The sequence below is a fragment of the Rhinolophus ferrumequinum genome, chromosome 23 (assembly GCF_004115265.2).
Source record: "Rhinolophus ferrumequinum isolate MPI-CBG mRhiFer1 chromosome 23, mRhiFer1_v1.p, whole genome shotgun sequence".
In the NCBI taxonomy this organism is placed as follows: Eukaryota; Metazoa; Chordata; class Mammalia; order Chiroptera; family Rhinolophidae; genus Rhinolophus; species Rhinolophus ferrumequinum.
The window spans coordinates 44,949,463-44,973,267 of NC_046306.1; the positions used below are offsets into that span (position 1 = coordinate 44,949,463).

The 23,805-nt window shown below is 41.3% G+C and overlaps 1 protein-coding gene and 1 non-coding gene across 3 annotated transcripts in view; one reads left to right on the forward strand and one right to left on the reverse strand.

Annotated features, from left to right (window-relative positions):
• APMAP (adipocyte plasma membrane associated protein) overlaps nucleotides 1-23,805 on the forward strand; it is a 39,118-nt gene that overhangs the window by 7,670 nt on the left and 7,643 nt on the right. For both annotated transcript variants that reach the window (XM_033094525.1, XM_033094526.1), the window contains exons 2-7: nucleotides 7,812-7,928; nucleotides 12,420-12,535; nucleotides 19,609-19,701; nucleotides 21,358-21,474; nucleotides 22,789-22,963; nucleotides 23,564-23,698. In XM_033094525.1, coding sequence (XP_032950416.1) covers nucleotides 7,812-7,928; nucleotides 12,420-12,535; nucleotides 19,609-19,701; nucleotides 21,358-21,474; nucleotides 22,789-22,963; nucleotides 23,564-23,698 — 753 coding nt within the window. The remainder of the gene's footprint in view (nucleotides 1-7,811; nucleotides 7,929-12,419; nucleotides 12,536-19,608; nucleotides 19,702-21,357; nucleotides 21,475-22,788; nucleotides 22,964-23,563; nucleotides 23,699-23,805) is intronic.
• On the reverse strand, nucleotides 19,074-19,177 carry LOC117016359 (U6 spliceosomal RNA). The gene has a single exon (XR_004421884.1). It is a non-coding gene; the product is annotated as a U6 spliceosomal RNA (small nuclear RNA).

The window sequence follows — 23,805 nt, forward strand, 5'->3', positions numbered from 1 at the left end:
TAACAAGAGACAAAGAAGCACCTAGTAATCCTACTTCTGGGTATTTATCCAGAGAAACCCAAAATGCTACTTCGAGGGGATGTGCTCATCCATGTGTTCATTGCAGTATTATATAAAATAGCCGAGATAAGAAGGCAACCTGGGTGTCCCTGAATAGAAGACTGGATAAAGAAGAGGTGGTACATATACAATGGAATGTTGCTCAGCTGTTAGAAAGAATGAAATCTTGGTATCTGTGACAACATGGATGGACCTAGCGGGTATTGTGCTAAGTGTATTAAATCAGACAGGGAAAGGCAAATGTCACATATTTCACTTATAAGTGGAATCTAATAAACAAAACAAACAAACAAATAAAACAGAAACAAACTCATAGGTACAGGGAATATTTTGATGGTTGCCAGATGGAAGGTGGTTGGGGGTGGGTGAAAAATGGGACGGGATTAAATACAAATTGGTAGTCATAAAATAGTCACGAGGATGTAAATTAATGCATAGGGAATATAATTAATAATATGGTAATAACTATGTATAGTGCCAGGTGAATACTGTTGAGTAATTATTATGTACACTTGAAAACAGTATAATGCTATATATTAGCTATATTTTAATAAAAATCTTAAAAAAATGTTCTCTTGACTTTCTTATCTGTGAATATTGTGGTTTTTTTTTTTTTTTTCCTGTTTTCCTCTTTCTCTTCTTATTTGTTTGATCCCTTTTCTATATATCTGTAATGGTCTCTTTCATAGTGAATTCTCTTCACCTACCTTCCTTTCTATATTTGTTATCATAATGCTATAGTTTTTTTGCTTTTTTAAAAATTATTTTTCTCACGTGATTCTCCTCTATTTTTCATTTCTTTTGTGATCATTTTTAGTAGTTCATGTAATTGTCTTCTTGATTACCTTATAAGTTGAGGGTTTACCACAAGACAGGAAAGCATTGTGTATAATGTATAATGGCATCTGAGGGAAGTAAAAATGTGACAACTATAGAAAAAACTTTAGATATGCTAAACAGAATAAAGAAAGCCTTGAAAGATACATTATTCAATGAACAGAAGTAGGACAATAGATTTTAGTGGAAGGAGCACCTAGCAATACCTTGGCTATCTCCTGACTCAGCATGAAAGGTAGTGTTAGCTCTGTTTCACTGATGTGGTCATTGAGGTCTATGTGAATTGAGTGGTTTATATAAAGTTATAGAGTATTGGAGTCAAAAGAGAAATGAAACGAATAAAGAAGGATAGAATTTGCCACTGGACAACGATTGAGAGGCACATTTAAAAAATTATGCTTTGGAAATAGGTTTTATGCCAAAGCTCTTGAATTTCTGTGTTTGAACTAGCTATAAGGAATGCAGTCATTAAATCCTCTTATTCAGTGTGGAACATAGATGAGCTAAGCACTAACATACCAGTGCAAGCTTAAATTAGTATTTACATCAATTTCTCCAAATACTTTAGAAACTGTCTTGTCAGAATGATTGTAACACTGAAACTATCCCTTTCCTTTTGGAACATAGTTCTGTCTGAGAAGAGAGAGTAGCTGTTTAATGTCCACAAATAACTGTTTTGGGCTGAAGAGTGAATACATTGAAAATTTAACACCTGCTTTTTCAGTAGCTTTTTCTAAAGGATTTTAGACTAATTAAAAATCTCTACTAGGCCAATTTTCCTTTTTAAGACTGAGGAGTAAGGGAGGCAGGGTGGAAAAACAATGGGGATGTCATAAATTCATGAAGTCGTGAGGAGTTTGGAATCTGAAGTTTTCGTAGCCTTTCATCCTGGGTGTGTTTTCAGGTGGTTCTTTTAACTTCTTAGTTATTTTCAATGTTGGAATAAAGACATCTACAGTCTAGAAGCCCCAGTTTATAAAGGAATGTGGAAAATGAAAAAAATTCAAGGTGCAGTCATTTAAAAATTAGACTGAATTTGTTGCTGTTTGATTTTCTCAGTTTCTAGGGATTACCTTGACACCTGGGGTTCTGGTCCCTGTGGATTTAGGGCTTACAGGTTTTCCACAAAAATCACAGGTTGTTTTTGATCTCACAGGGTCTGTTGGTCAGGATTTCAGTCCTTGACTTGAGGCTCTGATGTCCTGTGTACCGAAGGGGTTAGAGAATGCCCTTCATATTTGGCTGATGAAAGAACAGGATTTTGTAAATCGTGGCTGAGCCAACAGTAATGGCTAGATCTTGTTGAATCACAATAATTGTTCTCTTGTCCTTAGACACTGTAGGAACTTTCAGGGTGCAGATGTCCTCAAGGAAGTGAACATCACCTGTGGCTCTTCCAAGAGATCTGGGCAAACAAGTTGATTTTCCAGACTGCACCTGGGAAGGAAGTTGGCAGATTTCTTTTTCTTTTTTTCTTTTCTTTTCTTTTCTTTTCTTTTCTTTTCTTTTCTTTTCTTTTCTTTTCTTTTCTTTTCTTTTCTTTTATTTTTAATTTATTGGGGTGACAATTGTTAGTAAAATTACATAGATTTCAGGTGTGCAATTCTGTATCACATCATCCATAAATCACACTGTGTGTTCACCACCCAGAGTCTTGAATGTGTCAGCACAGACTGGGAAGGAGAGTATGATAGGCTTTGTCAATGAAAATGGATAGGGATAAATGGAGGTGTGCAAAGGCAAGGGGCACACATTGAGGAAAGGCAGAATTGTAGTTGACTATAAGTTTGCAGGAACCAACAATGAGATGGGTCTGCCAAAAAGTTAATAAACTGTGGGCTAAAATAAGTGTGGGTGGGTACAGACACTCGCCCACCCCCATCCCAAGGTACTGTGCACCAGACAGTCTGTCACGCAGGGTGTCATGTGGGGTCTCAGCTCCCACTCCCCACACAAGAACGCAGGACATGGTGAGGCCAAACATGAACACCCACGGAGCCATAGATAGGGGAATCGTACCACTATATTCTTGCTGGCGGCTGGGTTGGAGACACAGGAAGCAGGAGCCACACTGTCTGCAACCTGCAGTCCACTTCTCTCTGTCAACCAACCTCCCTTGCTAGCTGCAATCTCCCATGGTAACTGCCATCTGCTCTTGCAGGCTCAGCCACCATCTTCTTGCGAGCCCCCATTCTTTGCTAGCGTAGCCACGGCAGTTATATTAGTGCCCAATGGCTCACTGGTTACAGCTGACGGTCAGCTAGCCACAGCTGATGGCCATCCAATCACAGTTGGTGGCCATTTACTACCTGAGCCAGCACTTTTCCACGTGAGGCCAAGAGCCTGGAAACTGCACTCCTGGCTCTGTCCCCACACAGTCACACTCAGAGATGCCTCCAGGGAGCTACAGTCCTGCTAGTACCTACCATTTACTAAGCACTTTCTGTGTTTCAAGCTCTGGTCTTAGCATCAGTTACATTGGTTCTTGTACCAGCCTGATGTGGTACTGTCTGCAGCAAGTGTGGGCCTGGGGGAGGAGAGTGCATGCATATCTGTAGAGTGGAAACCCTGTGCAGCCGCCCTGCAACTTTGGGTTTCATAGGACCAGATCTGCCGCGTTTTCTAGAGAAGCTGGAAACCCGTATTTTTCTGTGAAATCCATTTATCTTTCAGTTTTGGCAACTAAAGCCATTTTGTGGAGTTCATGGTTTGGACTAGAGCTTTGCTTTGAGTTGTGGGTACCACATTTTATGGGGGACTTTGACAAACTGAAATAACCAGGAAGGAGAATGTTCTGCAAGCCCCGCCATCTGAGGAACTCCTATAGGACTGGGGATACGTTCCCTGGAGAGGAAAGAACTGAGGATGGTGTGACCTCAGGCATCAGTTCTAGGGAGAGCTGTCTGGGAGGGCAAGGGTTTCCTGTTCCCGAAGGTAGAACTGCACCCAGTCAGTGTGAGCAAAGGGGAACCATGTTTCTCAGAACATGTTGCATGAGATGACCTGGGCAGCCAAGGTCCCTGAGTAAAAGATCAGGGAAATGCTCTGTGTTCTTGCCTTCTTGGACATGGTCCATGCACGCTGGCAGGCATGTCCTCAGTCTTCAGGGCTCTGTGGGATCTGCCCCTGGCAGCGGTCCTGACCTGTTCTAGCACCTTCCCCTTACTCACTCTGCCTCATGCTCTCTGCTGTGGTCATTCTGCCAATGTGGTCAAGGTTTGGGAATGGGGACTTTAACTTAACTCCTTAAAACATGTATAGTTCACTCATGTTCCAAGGTTTGTTGAATCCTACTGTTTCCTCTGCATTGCTCTGCCCCAGATATTTGATTTCTCCCAGCTTCATTGAATTTCTCTGTTCAGAGGTCATCAGCTTTGACCACTGTGTGTTGCCAGCCTTCCCTATCACTCTACTCTCTGAGCCCGCTGTATTGTTCTTTATTTTTTTTTAAAGATTTTATTGGGGAAGGGGAACAGGACTTTATTGGGGAACAGTGTGTACTTCCAGGACTTTTTTCCAAGTCAAGTTGTTGTCCTTTCAATCTTAGTTGTGGAGGGCGCAGCTCAGCTCCAGGTCCAGTTGCCATTTCTAGTTGCAGGGGGCACAGCCCACCATCCCTTGTGGGAGTCGAACCGGCAACCTTGTGGTTGAGAGGACGCGCTCCAACCAACTGAGCCATCCGGGAACTCAGCAGCAGCTCAGCTCAAGGTGCCTTGTTCAATCTTAGTTGCAGGGGGTGAGCCCACCATCCCTTGCGGGACTCGAGGAGCTGAACCGGCAACCTTGTGGTTGAGAGCCCACTGGCCCATGTGGGAATCAAACCGGCAGCCTTCGGAGTTAGGAGCATGGAGCTCCAACCGCCTGAGCCACCGGGCTGGCCCCCGCTGTATTGTTCTTCATTGTACTTGCCACTGTCTGTCTTTTGCCTATTTATATTAGAGTAAACAGAGGGCATGAAACTTCATTTTCTTTATGGCTATACTATGTATGTAGGTAATTATTTAATGCTTGCTTGTGAAGAAACATTAAATGCTCCATCAGGCTGCTGTCTGATGTCATAGCCACTTGGCAATATGCAGCTATTTAAATTTAAACTAATTAAAATGAACTAAAATAAAGAATTTAGTTCCTCATTTGTGCTATGTAGGGAGTTTGAGGGATTTGGGGGCTGATGAAGGAAGAAGATATGAGTACGAGGTGGCAGCAGCACACACAGGCTTTATTGGGTGACACTTTGACAGGTTTGCATGTGGGGGGGGGATGTCTCACAGCAGGGGAGGCCACAATCCTGAGGGGAGGAGGGCAGGAACAGAGAAAGGGCTCCCTAGTCAAGGGGAGTCTCTGGGTCAGAGAGCTTCAGGGGCCGCCGTTTCTGGGACAAGGCCCTCTTGTCATTGGACAACAGCTGTCAGGTGAGGTTTCACAGAATATGGGAAGTAGGCAGGCTATAAATGACTAAACATTTGCTTGTTTGGGCTATATTTTAAAATAATTGAATATGTAAAAATTGGAGTTTGGCACTGGTGGGCCTTTTGACCTAATGGGTCTCATAGCCTGCAGTGAAGAAATAACCCACGGGCTGATACACAGACGTGGTCTTTGGCCCCGTTACATAACACGCTAGCCCCATTTCAAGTGCTCAGTAGCCACACGTGGCTCATATTTCTATCATGGCAGAAAGTTCCATTGGACAGCACTACTCAAGGAGTTTAAGGTTCTACTTCTAAAATGTGACCACAGAACTTTCCAATAGAGGCCAGCTGATGATCCGCCAAGGGTGTGTTGATAGACTTCTTTTATTAGGGAGGGAGCTAGATAATGTTGGTGGTGTCCAGCTGCACATCAGGAAGAACTGGGAAGCATGGGGAAAAAACAGAAAAGGTTTCCCAGGCCCATGCTGGGCCTGCCCGTTCTGAATTTCTGGGCCTTGTTTAGAGCTGCCCTGGTTATCTGGTATAGGTGATCCAGGGGCTGGCCAGTCTTGGGAGCACCAGGTGGGCTCTAAACTCTTCAGCTTTTTATAGTGTGTGCTCACCAGCAGCGCCTTCTGTGTCCATATTTCTGGTAACAGTTCCTGATGATTTAGGTATTCTCTAAGCTGATGTGTGTTTTCTCTACCATGCTCCTCACTTCTGAGCCCTTGCTAACAGAGTCTTTAACATCTACATTTCTACTAACAGTGTGTTCAAGGAAATTTAGACTTTTTCTATGCTTCTCCTCAGAATTCTTCTATCCTCTACCCACATCCTGATTTCAAGGCTACTTCCACATTTTTAGGTATTACAGCAGTGTCCCACTTCCAGGTAATAAAATTACTTTAATTCGAAAAATGTATTAGTTTTCTATGGCTGCTGTGACAAATGACCACACACTTAGTGGCTTAAACAACACAAATTGATTATCTTATTCTGGAGTTCACAAGTCCTGGTCAGGTCGCCATGTTGAAATCAAGGTGTCACAGGGCTGTATGTTTCTTTTTGGAGGCTCTAGGGGAGAACCTGTTTCCTGCCCACTCAAGATTGTTGGCAGAATTCAAACACTCTTTATTTGTGCTGTCCCAGATGTCTACAGGATGACACTCCATGAAAGCCTCTCTCTCTCCCCTCTTTTGTCTTTCGTTTACCCTTGCCTTTCATTTCTACCTACCCCTATAGAAACAGAATGATTTATTTTCTGCTTTATTCATTTAATAAAATCATGCATGTTTAGAACTGGGTAGGACTTTGAGGTTCCCTACCCCACACCCCATTTCACGGAGGAGAACTGGTGGGCTTTGGGTAAAGAGACTCACCTGCAGTGGTTTGGCTGGTTGTTGGGAAGTTAGGACTGGCATCCAGGCCCCCACATTTCTACCTGGAACAAGTTTACACAGCAGAATACTATCCTGTCAAAATCAAACAAAACACTGCCCTTAAATCAAGTTTATTTTGTTAAATATGAGTCTTGATTTTTTTCTTTAACTCATCTTATTTTTTGATAGAAAAAGATTCTCCATCTTAGGAGCTCATGATTTTATTTAAGTTAATCTTAATGTCAAGTGTTTAGTAAATTTGAATGCACTTAATAAAAGTAAATAATGATCCTGTAAAGTTTATTTAGTAGCAAGAGGCTAAATATGCTCACTTGTTTACTAGATGAGTAATGATGCATGTGAGAATCATTTGAGAGAGATTTTAGTCACTGTTGGTCATTTGTCCAAAAACTTATTGCAAGATTCCTAAGGCAGCTTTCAGATCTTACCAGGGCTTTAGCTATGATGACTTGGAATTGTAATTTTAAGATTCTTCGTAAATAACTGTTAGCTTCTATCAGAGTCTTCCAGGTGGAGAGGTGGGATTATGTTTTGAGTTCTTAAAGGTGTGATCTGCAAATGACTGGGGAATCAGATGCTCAGGAAGTTCTTCTGCTTCCATCTGCTTCATGAATTTGTCTCTGTCTCATTTATCCACAAAACCTGCGAATCTTAGGGACACACTGTCCTGAGTGCTGCTCCTTTGAATCCACGTACCAGGAAACTGGCTTTTGGGGAACAGCTCTCTTCTCTGTGGATGAGTGTCTCCCTTCCCTTATTGCCACTCTATTCCCATTACTTTTTGTGTTCATCAGTTCTTTGAGTTTTCCCTCTTTAAAATTTTGTTAGAGGATTCAAGATACAGCCTATCATATTATCTGGAAAATAACTGATAACAGTGTCCCACAGCTGGAAGATTTAAAAAAGAAAAAGAACAAAAGTGTGTTTGCCAATTCTAGCAAATAGTGCTAAAGTTTCATCACAAGCCACAGAGGTTGGTGGCCTTGTACTGGGGACACTGGATGAGAGGCCTGCTTCTACTGTGAAAGGGCTTTAAAGATCAGCTGAGCTTGTCACCATCCGAGCCTCTGCTGATTGCCTTTGTATATTTTATTTCTGGCAGCTCCTTTAGCGGCAGAGTTTTCCGAGTGACCTTCTTGATGCTGGCTGCCTCCCTCATTGTTCCTCTGCTTGGAGCTATCATGTTTCTGGATTCTCCCATAGATCCACAGCCTCTCAGGTGAGCTGCCACGGCAATTCTTGGGAGGGGTAGCTCAGCATAATATAATAGGCTGGGATGATTTCTAGAGTAATTAAACCAATCTGGTCTGAAAGGTAAGTTATTTTGAGAAGTAGAGATTTGTAATTTCTTTAGTGCCTGTGTTTTATGTTGAATTAGATGTTCCACAGAATATATGCATGGTACTCATGTTATTGTTTCAAAAACAAAACTGTACAAACCAAAAACAAAAATAAGAAAAATCCCAAATAAGAGAAGCTTAAATATTAGACACAATTAACCTGAATTCATATGGAGTGGCAAAAGCACATACAAACAAAGGTTAAATATATGGTGATGGAATGAGAACTGACCTGGGTGGTGAACACACAAATAATACATAGATGATGTATTATAGAAATGCATATTTGAAACCTATATAGTTTTATTAACCAATGTCATCCCAGTAAATTTAATTAAAAAAGTGTAAGTTACCTTGTTTAGATTTTATAAGTAACTGATTTTTAAAAAAACTTGTAAGTAGTTGTCTCTTTTTCTTACGTTACCTTTCATCAGTGGGGATCTATGAATAATGCAGTCCATTATAACTTGAAAAAATAATATATACCTAAGGGGTCCCGTGAAATGTATTCACATTTTTAATTAGAGTAACATAGAGCCAGGTTCTTACTGGTATTTATGACTTATGACATCAAGGACAAGGTGGTGTAAGAAGGTTGCGCAGTCTGGTTCACTAAGTTCCTGTTTTCCCTTGCAAAATTGCAACTGCCCGGAAAGGTGGGCTGTCTGAAGTTTATTTTAAGTGAGTAAGTCCACAGCTTATTATAGACTGAAAAACTTGAGAAAGAAGCACATCTCATTATAGACTGAATATAACATATACAACTATATAATGTGTTGGTGTTTTGTAAGTAAAACTTAAGATTCTATATTGGATTCAGTTCACTAAAAATGTATTCAGCACCTAGTATGCTTGAGGCAGGTATCCAGTTGGATACAGAGGACACAGTTCTGATCTTAGATTGACATACATATAGAAAAGTCAACTTTTAGTTGAATTTAGAATGAGTAAAAGTACAAGCTATTGCTTAAACATTATTAGCTTGTATAAGATTGAGAATGGGTGAAATCCTGGGCACTCTTGACTCATAATAAACATGTTTGCTCTGTAATTCCTGATGTGTCAGTGTACCTTTGCACGTATCTTTCTCTCCAAGGGGGTTCTAGGACTCATTGGGGGAAGGGGCCTCTCTTTTGCTAACCCCTCTCAACATGTGGAAGGATGTGGCTCAGCCTACCCCAAATAGAAACTGATGTGGGCTTTTCTGTCAAGTTGGTAAGGTGAGAGAGTGAACTGTGTCCATAGCTGGAGATCAAAGCCTGGGCTAGGGAGCTAGCCTTGGGAAAGAGGAGGAAATTGGAGAGAGCAGGTGAAGGCGGAGTTTCTGGGTTGGAGTGGGAGCTTAAGTGACTGATGACCTTTGATCTCAGTAAAGGTGAATTTATGTGTGGAAAGAGTGGTGAAGAAATTCAGAGCAAGATGGGTATGTACTAGTGACCAGAAACTGAAAGGAAACATGGCCCAGTAAGGATATGAAGTTGAGCAGATGATTTCTGCCTGGGGAGTAGATGAGCCTGATGAGGAAGGAAGGGAGGAGAAACCTGGTAAAACAAGTGTGGCTGATAGGATCTCTCCTACAAGCTCAGATTTATGGAATGACTTGCTCAAAAATTGGAAGCATGTACGCCAAAATGCAGAATAAAAGCAGAAGACTGGCAGAAAGTGTAAGAACAGAAATAAACTGAGGTTTGGGGAAAATGCTAATGATAACAGCAAAAAAGGCTTCTTTAAAACTGTTCAGAGCAAAAACAGCAAGGAAGGGGGAGACCCACTGTCTGGGGCTAGTGATGCAGTTTTGATGAAGACAGGAAAGCAGAGCTACCAGCTTTTGCTCTGTCTTGGTCGTCTCCCAGGCTGAGGGGGGCGCGCCATGATCAATTTGATCAGGCCGACGGGCAGGTCAGGAGGTCAGCAATGGCATTGCCTTGGGGAACCTACCTTCAGGGGCTAGATGACCTCCGTGATCACGTTTAGAAATCTCTGAGAAATCAGAACAGACAGACCAGGGACTGGGAAGGGTGGAACCCTTCCAGAGCAGATTGTTATGCAGTTGATTTCAGTTCTAGGGAGCAAAGCCACCTGGAAGGCTTCAGCGCTTTGCCAAAAACCTGCTGTGCAAAGCCACCTTCTTTTCCTTTTTGGAAGATTAGAAGACTGTTATAGACATAATATATGTGACATCTGATTTGTGGAGGATGTTGACTAGTGTCTTTCAGGATACATTTGACACACAGAGTTAGCAGGACTTAGCAGGAGTTAATAGGAGTTAACCGGAGTTAGTAAGAGTTAACAGAAGGTCGCTGGCTTTAACCAGAGTCCACGTGTCCTGGCTGGTCCATGAGTGCTGATTTGGGCTTCCTGGGGCAAGTCTTCCTTGGTGCTTCTGTTGCCCAGCTGCAGGAGTGGGGGCCCTTTCTTGCCTGTCCTTTGTATTTTCACAGATAAGTTTTCTTCTTGTCTCCCTATTGAGATAATACTCAGGCTCCATGTGGGCAGGAACAGTGAGCGATATACTGATTAGTTTGATTCTACAAATATTTCCTGTGTGTAGGGAATCATGCAAGGTCCAAGGACCGGGTGAGAGGGGCTGGCTGAGTGTCAAGTGTACACTCCTCTATCCCTGGGCTCTGTGTGCTTGTCTGTTGTTCAGTCTTCACATGTACATTGGGAGGTGTGACATTACCAAGGTCAGAATTTGAACCCAGGTATGTCCAACTCCATTGCCCAGGCTTTTTTCACCAAAACATGCAGGTGGCAGTCCTGCTTTTCCTTTGGAAATAAAACTCCTAGTTAAACCAAGAGTGTTTTTTGTTTGTTTGTTTGTTTGTTTGTTTGTTTTTCCAAACAGGTAGAAAGCCATAATTTGGGGCCAGGGCAGAGAATGAAAGAGGGGCAGCTGTGCTGCATAGGTGCCCACACAGGTGGTGACAGAGAGCTTTTCCATGATTCCACATCCTCAACCGTTCCCTCCCCCTTGGTTCTCCCACTCTGGTGGGGTGGCTAGGAACCTGCATTGCTGGAGGGCAGGGTGGTAAGGGAATTGGGAGATAACCCCCCTCCCTGATCCCCCTCACTGTAGGAGGCTGCAGTGTTCATTGAGAGCCTCCTGTGTGCCGGTGCTTGGGATACAACAGCAAAGAACCCAGAACAAATCGCTGATCTCATGTGCTCTAGTAAAGATAGACAGACAATAAACGTAACAGAAGTGAGAAGCTGACAAGGGCTATGAACCAAATGCGGGGGGACGGGCTTTGGGGGAAGGTATTGAATATTAAATCGGGGGGTCAGAGCAGGCCTCACTGAGAAGGTGAGGGTGGAGGAACAGCCAGTGCAAAGTATTAAGATGGGAGAGGCCCAGTGCAGTCGAGAAGCAGCAGGGAGCGGCTGGTGTGGAGGATCAGAGTGAACTACTGGGAGAGGAGGTGAGGGAGCTGATACGCTAGGTGGCGTAGGGCTAAGAGCCACTGCAAGGACTTCGGCTCCGCCTGTGACGGGGCCACCACAGGGCTCTGGGCAGACAAATGCTGTGATCTAACTACAGGGTTCACATGGGACGCTGGGTTGAGAATAGACTGTAGGGGAGAAGGGAGGAAGCAGGGGAGAGAAGACGGTGGCTTGGACCAGGGTGGTAGCAGAGGACATGTGACAAAGAGGTTCAGTGATGTCTTTCTTTTGGAGGCGGCATCAGCATTATTTGCTGTTGGATTGGGAGAAACCGCATGTTTGCATATGGGTGGGAAGGACTAGAGGAGAGGGAAGAGTTCATGGAGCCCAGTCTGTGCAAAGGGAGGGCTCCAGGGCCCAGTGGAGGCTGGCTTCAGAGAGAAGCCAGGTGGGTCCTGAGAATGCGCTGGTGCTGTACGACGGGGCCGTGGTGCCATTTGCAGGAGGGCCTCCTCGTCTTTTTCCTGTCTTCTCCATGAAGCAGGAAGTAAGGCTGTGAAATGTCCCCACGGCTCCCCTTCATCTCCATTGGTCTCTAGTGGGAGGGCAACCGCTGGGACTGGAAATGCAAGGGTGTGTGAATCAGAGGGTGTGAGGAGATCTAACCTGCTGTGAGGCATTGGACAAGTGACAAGAGCTCAGGTGGGTGGAGGCCCTGGGGTAGTCTCAGGTGGCAGGCGATTGCCCAAGTTCTTGCATTAACCCTACTTATATTTTCATATTTATTTAGTACTATGACCTTTTCTGAGATCCCAGGACAGTTTTTTTCTTAATCTTTGTGTTTCTGGCAAATAAGGATATTATTATAAGGATATTATTGGAATGAACCCATTTATCAAACAGAATTATGCATGTTGTAGGTCCTCAGTAAACATTTTTAAATGTATTTTCTGTAGATAAATCCCTATAATTGCATTATTTTACAGCTTCAAAGAACCCCCTCTCTTGCTTGGTGTTCTGCAACCAAATACAAAGTTACGAAAGGCGGAAAGGCTATTTGAAAATCAACTTGTTGGGCCAGAATCAATAGCAAATATTGGGGGTAAGTAAACATCTGGAATTGCAGAGTCTGACTGGGGGTGTCATGGAGGCTGTCTGTTGCTTGAAGGAGGGATTCTGTAGTAGTCACAGTGTTACCCTGCTCCTGGGTGAGGGGTCCTCTGCATCCTTAGCTGAGGATTCATGTGCTTGTTGAGCAGACATCCCACAGGAACATCTCAGCTCTCCAAGTTGTGGGCCATTTCAGTACTGGGTGATTTTGAGTTCATGTATGTAGAGTACTTTATTCTGCTCAAAGTGTTGGACCCATTAAAATGAAAGGAAAAAGAAAAAATGCAGACAGTGATGTTTAGTTCATTTATCAAAGTTAGGTAGGTATTACTTGAGAGGAAATTGTTTCTTAGTTCAGTTTGTCTTTGTATAGATGTCATTTTTGAAAAGAATATGGACAATTTTCAGTATTTCCACTATTTTTTTATTTTTTATTTTTTTAAAGCTCTCTTTGGTGGGTATATTTAAGGTTAGCTTTCTTCGTCAGACTTGCCCAAACCTAAGAAATAGAATTGGGTCTGATCCTAATACTTGAGTCTCTAGCCACTTGAAAGAGGTCATTTTCTGTTAGAATGAGAATTAGGCTTAGGAATCAAAAGATAAAGTTAATGAAAAGGTTGCTGAACTTAAAATGGTGTGACGATTTCTGAGCAGCTTAACTGGGCACTCTGTTCCTCATTCCACAGTGCCGTATGCTTTCCGTGAAGTAGTTGTGGATACTTGCGTCTGGGGTGCTTCTCTGTTTTATTTTGAAGGCAGCTTAGGGTCGCTCCTGCTTTTTGATGTGGGACCCAAAGATATTTCTGCAATTGTTCGTTTGTTTGGCTGGCAAAGTCAACATTGCTTTAAAAGGGATAAGTATTTCATGACAGAACTCCATGTTTCTTCTAAAAAGACATGATGTTTGTTAATAATAAAATTTACAAATTTTGTGTTTGGTGAAAAGTCAAATATTGATGTTTTAAACTGGAACTTTGAGGAATTAAAGAGATTTTTTGTTTTAAATTTTTAAAGAGAATGCTTTTCTTATTTTTTCCCTTTCCACTTGGGCTAATGTCTCATTGTACTCTGTCACCAGATAAAGGAACTGGTTATCTTCTTGGTGACACTTTTGGTTAGGCACAGTGGGGGCCTATCCCAGTTAGCTCCCTGCAGGTACTGCCTCATCTGGAGGTTGTTCTAGGCGATGGCTGGCATGTTGCAAACAGTGGAGAGAGGCACCAGCCCCAGGAGTAATCACCAATTAACGTGCTTTAATTTTTTAAAACTAGACTTTACCTTTTAGAGCAGTTTTAGGTTCACAGCAAAATTGAGGGGGAGGTTTCCCGGATACCCCGTACCCCACCTGCATAGTCTTCCCCATTATCAGCGTTCCACAATAGATGGTACATTTGTTATAATTGATACATCCTCATCACCTAAAGCCCATAGTTTAGGTTGGAGTTCCCTGTTGGTGGAGTACGTTCTATGGGTTTGGACAATGTGTAATGACATGTATCCATTATTTTCGTATCATACAGAGCAGTTTCACTGCCTTAAAAATCCTCTGTGCTCGGCCTGTTTATCCCTCCCTCTCCTTGACCTCTGGCAACCAGTGATCATTTTACTGCTTCCATAGTTTTGCCTTTTCCAGAATTTCATGTAGTTGGAATAATACAGCATGTAGCCTTTTCATATTGGCTTCTTTCACTTAGTCATATGCATTTAAGTTTCCTCCATGTCTTTTCATGGCTTCATAGCTCTTTCCTTTTTATTCCTGAATAATCCATTGTCTAGATGTACTACAGTTTGTCTGTTCACCGATTGAAGGACATCTTGGTTGCTTCCAAGTTTTGTCAATTATTAATAAAGCTGTTATAAATGTCCATATGTAGATTTTTGTATGGGCATGTTTTCAACTCGTTTGGGTAAATACCAAGGAGCACAACTGCTGGATCTTATGGTAGAAGTATATTTCCTTTTGTAAGAAACCTGCAAACTGTCTTCCAAAATGGCAGTACAATTTTGTATTCCCACCAGCACTGCGTGAGAGTTCTTGTTGCTCTGCAATCTCACCACCATTTGGTGTTGTCAGTGTTCCACATTTTGGCCATTCTAATAGGTGTGTAGTGGTATCTCATTGTTTTATTAGGTTGGTGCAAAAGTAATTGTGGTTTAAAAGGTTAAAAATTGCAAAAAACGCAATTACTTTTGCACCAACCTAATAATTTGCATTTCCCTAATGAAATATGCTATTGAGCATCTTTTCATATGCTTATTTGCCATCTGTATTTCTTATTTTGGTGAGGTGTCTGTTTAACTCTTCTGGCAATTTTTAAAATTGGGTTGTTCATTTTCTTATTGTTAAATTTTTTATTTTTACTGGGGAATATTGGGGAACAGTGTGGTTTTTTCCAGGACCCATCAGCTCCAAGTCAAGTCATAGTCCTTCAGTCTAGTTGTGGAGGGTGCAGCTCAGCTCCAAGTCCAGTCGCCATTTTCAATCTAGTTACTGGGGGTGCAGACCACCATCCCATGCAGGACTTAAACCTCGTGTTCTAACCAACTGAGCCATCCGGCCGCCCACAGCAGCTCAGCAGCAGTTCCTTGCCTTCAACCTAGTTGTTGAGGGTGCAGCTCACTGGCCCATGTGGGAATCCAGCGGGCAACCCTGTTGTTAAGAGCTTGCGCTCTAACCAACTGAGCCATCTGGCTGCCCTTATTCTTGAATTTTAAGAGTTCTTTGCATATTAATGGATAAGATTCTTTTATTAGTTTGTTTTCTGCAAATATTTTCTCCCAGTCTGTGGCTTGTCTTCTCATTCTCTTGACAGTGTCTTTATAGAGCAGAAGTTTTTAATTTTAATGAAGTCCAGCTTATCAATTATTTCTTTCATGGATTGTGCCTTTACAATTGTATCTAAAATATCATCACTACCCCTAAGGTTAACTAGTTATGTCCTATGTTATCTTCTAGGAGTTCTATAGTTTTGCATTTTACATTTAAGTTTGTGATTCATTTTGAGCTAATTTTTGTGAAGGATGTAAGGTCTGTGTCTAGATTCATTTTGTGTTGCATGTGGGTGTCCAATTTTTCCAGCACCATTTGCGAAAAAGACTTTGCTCCACTGTATTGCTTTTGCTCCTTTATCAAAGATCAGTTGACTACATTTATGTGGATCTGTTTCTGGACTCGATTCTGTTCCACTGATCTATTTGTATATTCTTTTGCCGTTACCACATTATCTTGATTACTGTGGCTTTATAGTAAGTCTTGAAGTCAAGTAGTGACATTCCTCTGACTTTGCTGTTCTTCTTCAGTATTGTGTTGGCTATTCTGGATCTTTTGCTTTTCCATATAAACATTAGAATCAGTTTGTGGATATCTATAAAATAACTTGCTGGGATTTTGATTGGGATTACTTTGAATCTATAAGGAGAACTGACATCTTGACAGTATTGAATCTTTGTACCCATAAACATGGGCTATCTCTACATTTATTTAGTTCTTTGATCTTTCAGCAGAATTTTGTAGTTTTTTTACATAGATCTTGTACATGTTATATTTAGACCTCAATATTTTATTCTTTTGGATGCTAATGTAAATAGTATTCTGTTTTTAATTTCAAATTTGTTCATTGTTGGTATATTGCAACCTTGCTATAATCGCTCATTAGTTCCAGGAGGGGTTTTTTTGTTTTTGTTTGTTTTTTGATTCTTTTGGATTTTCTACATAGACAATCCTGTCATCTGTGAACAAAGACAATTTCATTTCTTCCTTCCCAATCAGTATTAGCTTTTATTTCCTTTTCTTGTCTTACGGCATTAGTTAAGACTGTTAGTACAATATTGTAAAGGAGTAGTGAGAAGGGACATCCTTGCCTTGTTCCTGATTTCAGTGGGAAACCTTCTAGTTTGTCACCATTAAATATGATGTTAGCTGTAGAGTTTTTTAAATAGATGTTCTTTATCAAGTTGAGAAAGTTCCCCTATATTCCCAGTTTGCTGAAAGTTTTATCATGAATGGCTGTTGGACTTTGTCACATGTTTTTTCTGCATCTGTTAATATGATCATGTGATTTTTCTTTAGCCTGTTGATATTATGGATTACTTTATTGATTTTCAAATGGAACTAGCCTTGCATGCCTGGGATAAATCCTGCATGGTTGGGTATGTAATTCTTTTTATACATTGTTGGATTCAATTTGCTAATAATTTGTTGAGGACTTCTGTATTTTTATTCATGAGAGATATTGGTCCATAGTTTTTTTAATAATAATTCTGTCTGGTTATGGTATTGGGGCAATGCTGGCTTCATAGAATGAGTTAGGAATTATTCCCTCTGCTACTGTCTTCTGGAAGAGATTGTAGAGAATTGGTATTATCTCTTTCTTAAATGTTTGGTAGTATTCACCAGTGAACCCATCTTAGCCTGGTGTTTTTTGTGTGGGAAGGTTATTAATTATTGATTCATTTCTTCAGTAGATATAGGCCTATTCAGATTGTCTATTTCATCTTGTGTGAGTTTTGGCAAATTGTGTCTTTCAAGGAATTGGTCCATTTCATCTAGTTGATCATACTTGAGGGCATAGAATTGTTCATGGTGTTCCTTTATTATCTTTTTAATGTCCATGGGGTCTGTAGTGATGTTTCCTCTTTCATTTCTGAGATTGGTGATTTGCATCTGCTCTCTTTTTAGTCTGACTAGACGATTCATCAATATTATTGGTTTTTTCAAAGAACCAACTTTTAGTTTTGTTGATTTTTCTCTATTGATTTCCTGTTTTCAATTTCATTGATATGTGTTCTAATTTTTACTATTTCTTTCTTTTGCTTACCTTTGATTTAATTTGCTCTTCTTTTTCTAGTTTCCTAAGATGGAAGCTTAGATGGTTGGTTTTAGACCTCTCTTCTAATATATGCATTTGATGCTGAAAATTTCTCTTAGAGCATTGCTTTTGCTGCATCCCACAAACTTGGATAAGTTTTTTTAAATTTTCATTTAGTTCAAAATGTTTTTTAATTTATCTTGAGATTTCTTCTTTCACCCATGTGTTATTTAAAAATGTGTGTTATTTAGTCTCCAAGTATTTGGGGATTTTTCCAGCTGTCTTTCTGTTGTTGATTCCTAGTTTAATTCCATGGTTGTCTGAGAGCAACTGTATAATTTCTACCCTTTTAAATTTGTTAAGGTGTGTTTCATTGCCTACAATGTGTTCTGTCTTGGTGAAGGTTCCATGTGATCTTGAGAAGAATGTATATATTCTAGTATGTTTGGATGATGTAGTTGATAGACGTCAATTATATATCCAGTTGATCCACGATGCTGTGGAGTTCAACTCTGTCCTCACTGATTTTCTGTTTGCAGGACCTGTCCATTTCTGATAGAGGGATGTGGAAGTCGCCAACTCTAACAGTGGATTTATCTATTTCTCCTTGCAGTCCTATCAACTTTATCTGATATATTTTGATGATTTGTTATTAGGCACATAAATATTAAGGATGTCTTCTTGGAGAACTGACCCTTTTTCATTATCAATGGTCCTTTTTATCCTTGACAACTTTGCTCTGAAGTTGGTTCTGTCTGAGTTTAATACAGCTATTCTCACTTGCTTTTGTGTAGTGCTGGCATGATATACGAGTATCTTTCTCCATTTCTTTATTTTTAATTTATATTACTATATACTTCTATATATAGTAATATATTACTATATATATTACTACGTATTTCTTTTTTTTTAAAGATTTTTAGTAAAAAATATAGCTAACATACAACATTATGTTAGTTTCAGGTGCACACCATATTTGTTCAACATTTATATACCTAAAGAAGGGATCGCCATGATAAGTCCAGCAGCTATCTGACACACCATACTATGCTATCACAATATATTGACTATATTTCCCATGATGTACATTACATCTCCATGACTTATTTGTTTTATACCTGGAGATTTGAACCTCTTATTCCCCTTCACCTTTCCCCCCTTTGTTAATTTTTCAATTACAGGTAACATTCAGTGTAATTTCATATTAATTTCAGGTGTACAGTATAGTGGTTAGACGTTTGTATAATTTAAGAGGTGATCGCCCTGACTAGTCTAGTACTCAGCTGGCCCTGTACATAGCTATTACCGTGTTATTGATTATATTCCCTATGTTTTACTTTACATTCCTGTGACTGTTTTATAACTACCAATTTGTACTTCTTAATCCCTTCATCTTTTTCACCCTGTCCCCCAAAGTCTCTGTCTTTCAGGTTATGAGACTGACGCGCTGCCTCCTGTGCTAAGGGGGCAGGTCTGTCTTTCAGTTGGTGTATTGAGATCGTTGATGTTTAAAACAATAATTGATACAGTTGGGTTAGTGTCTTTAATATTTGTTACTGTTTTATATTCATTGCCCTTGTTTTTTGTTTCTAATTATTTCTTCCACTGTCTTTCTGCATTTTGTAGTTTTATATGATTCCATTTTCTCTCCTTTCTTAGCATATCAGTTACATTTTTAAAAGCTTTTTTAGTGGTTGCCCTAGAGCTTGTAAAATACATTTAAAAACTATGTAATGTTTCATGAATTTGCGTGTTATCTTTGTTTGGCGGCCATGCTAATCTCTGTATTTTTCCAATTTTAGCATTTGTGCTGTTGAAATGAGCACTTAATCTGCTTTAATTATATCCTGAGGGACTTCCTAGCAGTTCTTCCCCTTTAGTTGGATATGATCAGCCTCAATAGCAGACACTGATGTGATGCAGACATGACCATGTGTGCCTGAGTGCCAGCCCAAGAGCCCATGCTCTTAGAGTAGAAAATCCTCACGGTTTTATGACTGACTGGTGTCTGCTGCACCCTTGCTCCAGTGTCAGATTCAGGCCCCACAGGCTGATGACCCAGGCCCCCATGTTTTTATTGTTGCAGATTTTAAGGACTTTTTGATCCCAGATATCAGTTCTCCTTCATATTCAGAACTGCCATTTCCTCTCTGGAGATAAAAAACACCCACAAGGCACCTCTGTTGTAGAAGGCGGTATGATCACAGTTGTTAGGCTAACCCAGTAACACTCATATTTCTTCTTCTTTTTTAAACAGATGCGATGTTTACTGGTACATTAGATGGCCGGATCATAAAATTTGAAAGCGGTGAAGTAGAGACCATCGCCCGTTTTGGGTCGGGCCCGTGCAGTAAGTCAGTGACAGCCCCCCTGATGTATGTCTCTTCCATTCATTCAGAAAGGTGCTGAATGGCCTTATGTAAGTCAGGTTCACCCTCGGCGATAAACAGCCCCCACCATCTGGCACATGGCCTGACTTTGGTGTTACTACATGCTCTTTATTTGCCAGTGGTTCCTGGACCTCATAGTGCCTGGTTGTCACCTTGCGTTGCAGTTCTTACCCATCTAGGCAGTGGCCATGGCACCTGCTGGTTACCTCTTGGGCCCTGCTCCTCGTTATTCTGCAGAGGCCCATGTTCACTTTTGAGGTAACTTGGAGAAGATTAATAGGTGTTGTCTGAGTGTTGCTATTAGCAAAGCAGTTGGCATTAGCTTCTCAGGAATTTCAGCAGTGTCATTCTAAGTGAAAATATCCTGATGTCACTCCAATTTTAGAAAACTAGAGTAGAAGAATCTCACTTTTTAAACACTGGCAGTCCGGACTTCTTATTTGTTATCATTTTTAATAGCTAGAATATTTTTGTAAAAATGATGCATTTTTATTGTGAAATGTGAACAACACAAACGTACAAAGAAGAAAGTAAAAAAATCACCCAGAGTGTTCTCAGATTAACATTTTAATGAATAAGTTTTCAGATATCCCTCTGTTCGTGGATACTCACAGCCAACCACACGCGGTTCTTGTGATGGAATCTACTCTACATCTGGTTCTTGAACCTCTTTTTCCACTCCATATTTTGGTTGTAAATGCCCTGTAATAAGCACCCCGCAGCAAGCACCCCTGCTGTAAGCACCCCGCAGCAAGCACCCCTGCTGTAAGCACCCCGCAGCAAGCACCCTGTAGTAAACATCCTGCTGTAAGTACCACTACAGTGAGCACTTCACAGTAGCATCTTGCTGTAAGCAACCCTGCACTGAACACTCTGTAGTAAATACCCTGCAGAAGCACCCCTGTAGTAAGCCCTCCACAGTGGGTACCCCTGCAGTAAGGATCCCTGCAGTGCGTTCCCGAGTAAGCACACCACAGTGGGTATATCTGGAATAAAGCACCCCACAGTTGGCACCCTGCAATAAGCACCCCACAGGAAGCACCCTGCAGTTAGTACCCCACAGTGGGGACCCTGGAGCAAGGATCCTTGCATTAAGCACCCTACAGTGAATAACCTGCAGTAAATATGCATTGTCACAGGTTTATCAAAAGAGTGTAGAACAGGAGAGTTAATCTAAGGAATAAAATAGTAACTCGCCCTTTATGCTAGATGGAGAGAAAATCATCATGCTCCTAGATGGACACAGTATTCAGGATTAAGCTCTCAACTCCTGAGGTTCTGGGGGGATTCTGGAATTGAAGCATGGGTCCTTGATGTCCCTGAGTTAACTGTTCAAGTCTTGGGATGCTGATGTGAACGTGATTCTTGGGTACCAATTTCTGTGAATATGTCCAGATCTGGATTCTCAGGTGGTCCTTCTGGACATGCTGGTCAGTTGTCCTAAGTTCCAGGGGGCTAGATTACTGGGGGGTGGGTCTGTCCCTAATGCCATGGTCTTTTTTGTTCTCTATAGCACTATGCATATTTAGGAAGATATGGATGAGGTGCTTGGACACTGATGGGGCACAGGCACAATATTGGATCAGCCACCGATTCCTGTCCGTTTGTTTCCCTAGAAACCCAAGATGATGAGCCTGCTTGTGGGAGACCCCTGGGCATCCGGGCAGGGCCGAACGGGACCCTTTTTGTGGCTGATGCATACAAGGGGCTATTTGAAGTAAATCCCTGGAAACGTATGTGATAATATCTTGTTTGCTTCTGTGATGATTTCACATCTTTTAAACAATATGTGCATAAGTGGATTTAATAGAATTTGTTCAATACAATCTATTGGAAACTCTAATATTTTCATACTCATTGAATAGTACTGAAAGCATTGCCTACAAATATCAGCTGGTATAAATACCATATAAATCCCTACTCATGACTGCATTTGGTCAGTACCCTAATTTCCTCTGGTGTTTGTGTTTTAGCCATGGGGCTCAAGAGGATTTATTTTGAGGATGTTAGACCTTCTCCTTCCATCTTTATTTTTTTGTATCTTTCTTTATGTCTTGTCTTCCACCTCTCAGTCTTCTCTTTCATCCTTCCCCTTCATCTCTGTCTTTTCATTTTCTTCTGTCTCCAGTTCCTCCTCCCATTCTTCTCCCCTGACTGGTCATGACGTCAGCTTGACCAGTGCTGTAACATTTGCTGTATGTGCTTCAGCAGGGGAGGGTCATGGTATGGAGGAGTCTGTTATCATGGATGGTACGTGGGGCCTTGGGCTCAGGCACCACAGATCGACTGCCTGGGTGACTGGCTGTGAGACTATGCAAGTTACTTAGCCTCTCTGTGCACACTTTCTTCATCCATGAAACAGGAATAATGTAGTTGCCTGCCTCGTGGGATTGTTGTGAGGGTTTAAATGATATTATACATGGAAAGAGCTTAGTACTCAATAAATGTTCATTCTACTACTTAAAAAACTTACTACTACTCTTATTTCTTTATTTAAAAGCAGATAAATGGAACATTTTATATTTCTCTCAAACAAGCAAATAGAAAAAATTGCCTTTTACCTAAGACTCTTAATAGATTTTTAAGTCAGTTGGTCTCGATAAAAGAAAGTTCCTCATCCTTAGAAGAAGGGTTTTGCTTTAATGAAGTTAGTCTAAAAAAATTCATCAGCTAACAGATGAAAGAAAGGAAAACTCTGTTTTTTTACTATAAGAAGGAATAAGTTCTTACCCTCTGGTAACCACTAAACTACTGTCTGTGTCTATGAGTTTTTGTTTCTCATTTGTTTGTCTTGTTCTTTTATTGTTTTTGGTTTATATACTACATATCAGTGAAATCCCAATAAATTGAAAACGAAAAGAAAAAGAAGGAATAAGTCTTCTGACACATGACATGGAGAAGCTCATTTTAGTTTTTCTTTTTAACAGGCTAATTAATATTTTTAAATTATTGAGATACAAGTTCTTAGAATAAAAGTAAGTCTCTCTCTCCCTCCTTTTTCCCCTTCTTTTCTTTTCTTTTTCTTCCTTTCTTCCTTCCTCCTTCAGGTGAAGTGAAACTGTTGGTGTCCTCCGACATACCTATTGAGGGGAGGAAAATGTCTTTTGTGAACGATCTTACAATAACTCGGGATGGGAGGAAGATTTATTTTACGGATTCTAGCAGCAAATGGCAAAGACGAGATTATTTGCTTCTGGTTATGGAGGGAACGGATGATGGGCGGTGAGTGTATTTCAGATCTTTTGCTCAGTGAGATCACCAATCAGGCAGGGTAATTCCAACAGAGCTGATTCCTTCTAGGAATCATTGGAGTGTTTCTGAGCATATTTCAGCATTTCAGATAGAACCTTAATGGCTTCTGGAAATAGGTGATGGATGTAAAAAAACAGAGCAAGATGGTCTTACTTTCTCTTTGATGAAATGAAATAAAAATAGGGCAATCCATATAAGGATGTGGTCTAGGCAGTCTGGGAGAGACCTACAGGCAGGCCTGGGTTTCAGGTCATCCCTCTAAAGGGGAACTTCTGTGAGGCTGGATCCATGAACTTCTGTGAGGCTGGATCCATGGTGGCCCCCAGGTCAGTGAGAGAACTGACTGGGTGTTGTCTGGAAGAGGATGACTAGGGCTGCCCTGGATGGGGAAGGCCCCTCAGGAGCCAGCCTGGAACCAGGTCTAAGCAGAAGGCCACCAGGGGCTTTGTCACTCCGGTGTGAGGCTGACTTCCCTTCTGTAGGTCCCTGTCCAGAGGGGAGCAAGGCTCCAAGCCAGCAGGGGGGGTCGTGGATTCTCTCTGTGTGACCCTTTGCTGTTGGCACTGACAGCCTACTAGAGTATGATACCGAGACCAAGGAAGTGAAGGTTTTACTGGACCAGTTGCGGTTCCCTAATGGAGTGCAGCTTTCTCCTGCAGAGGACTTCGTCCTGGTGGCAGAGACAACCATGGCTAGGATAAGAAGGTGCGTGTGGTATCTACTGTGCTGTCACTGTTCATCAGAGCTCATCATTCCTGGGATGGGCGTGGAAGTATCTTTTGACAGAATCTGAGGCGTAGCAAGGCACCTTC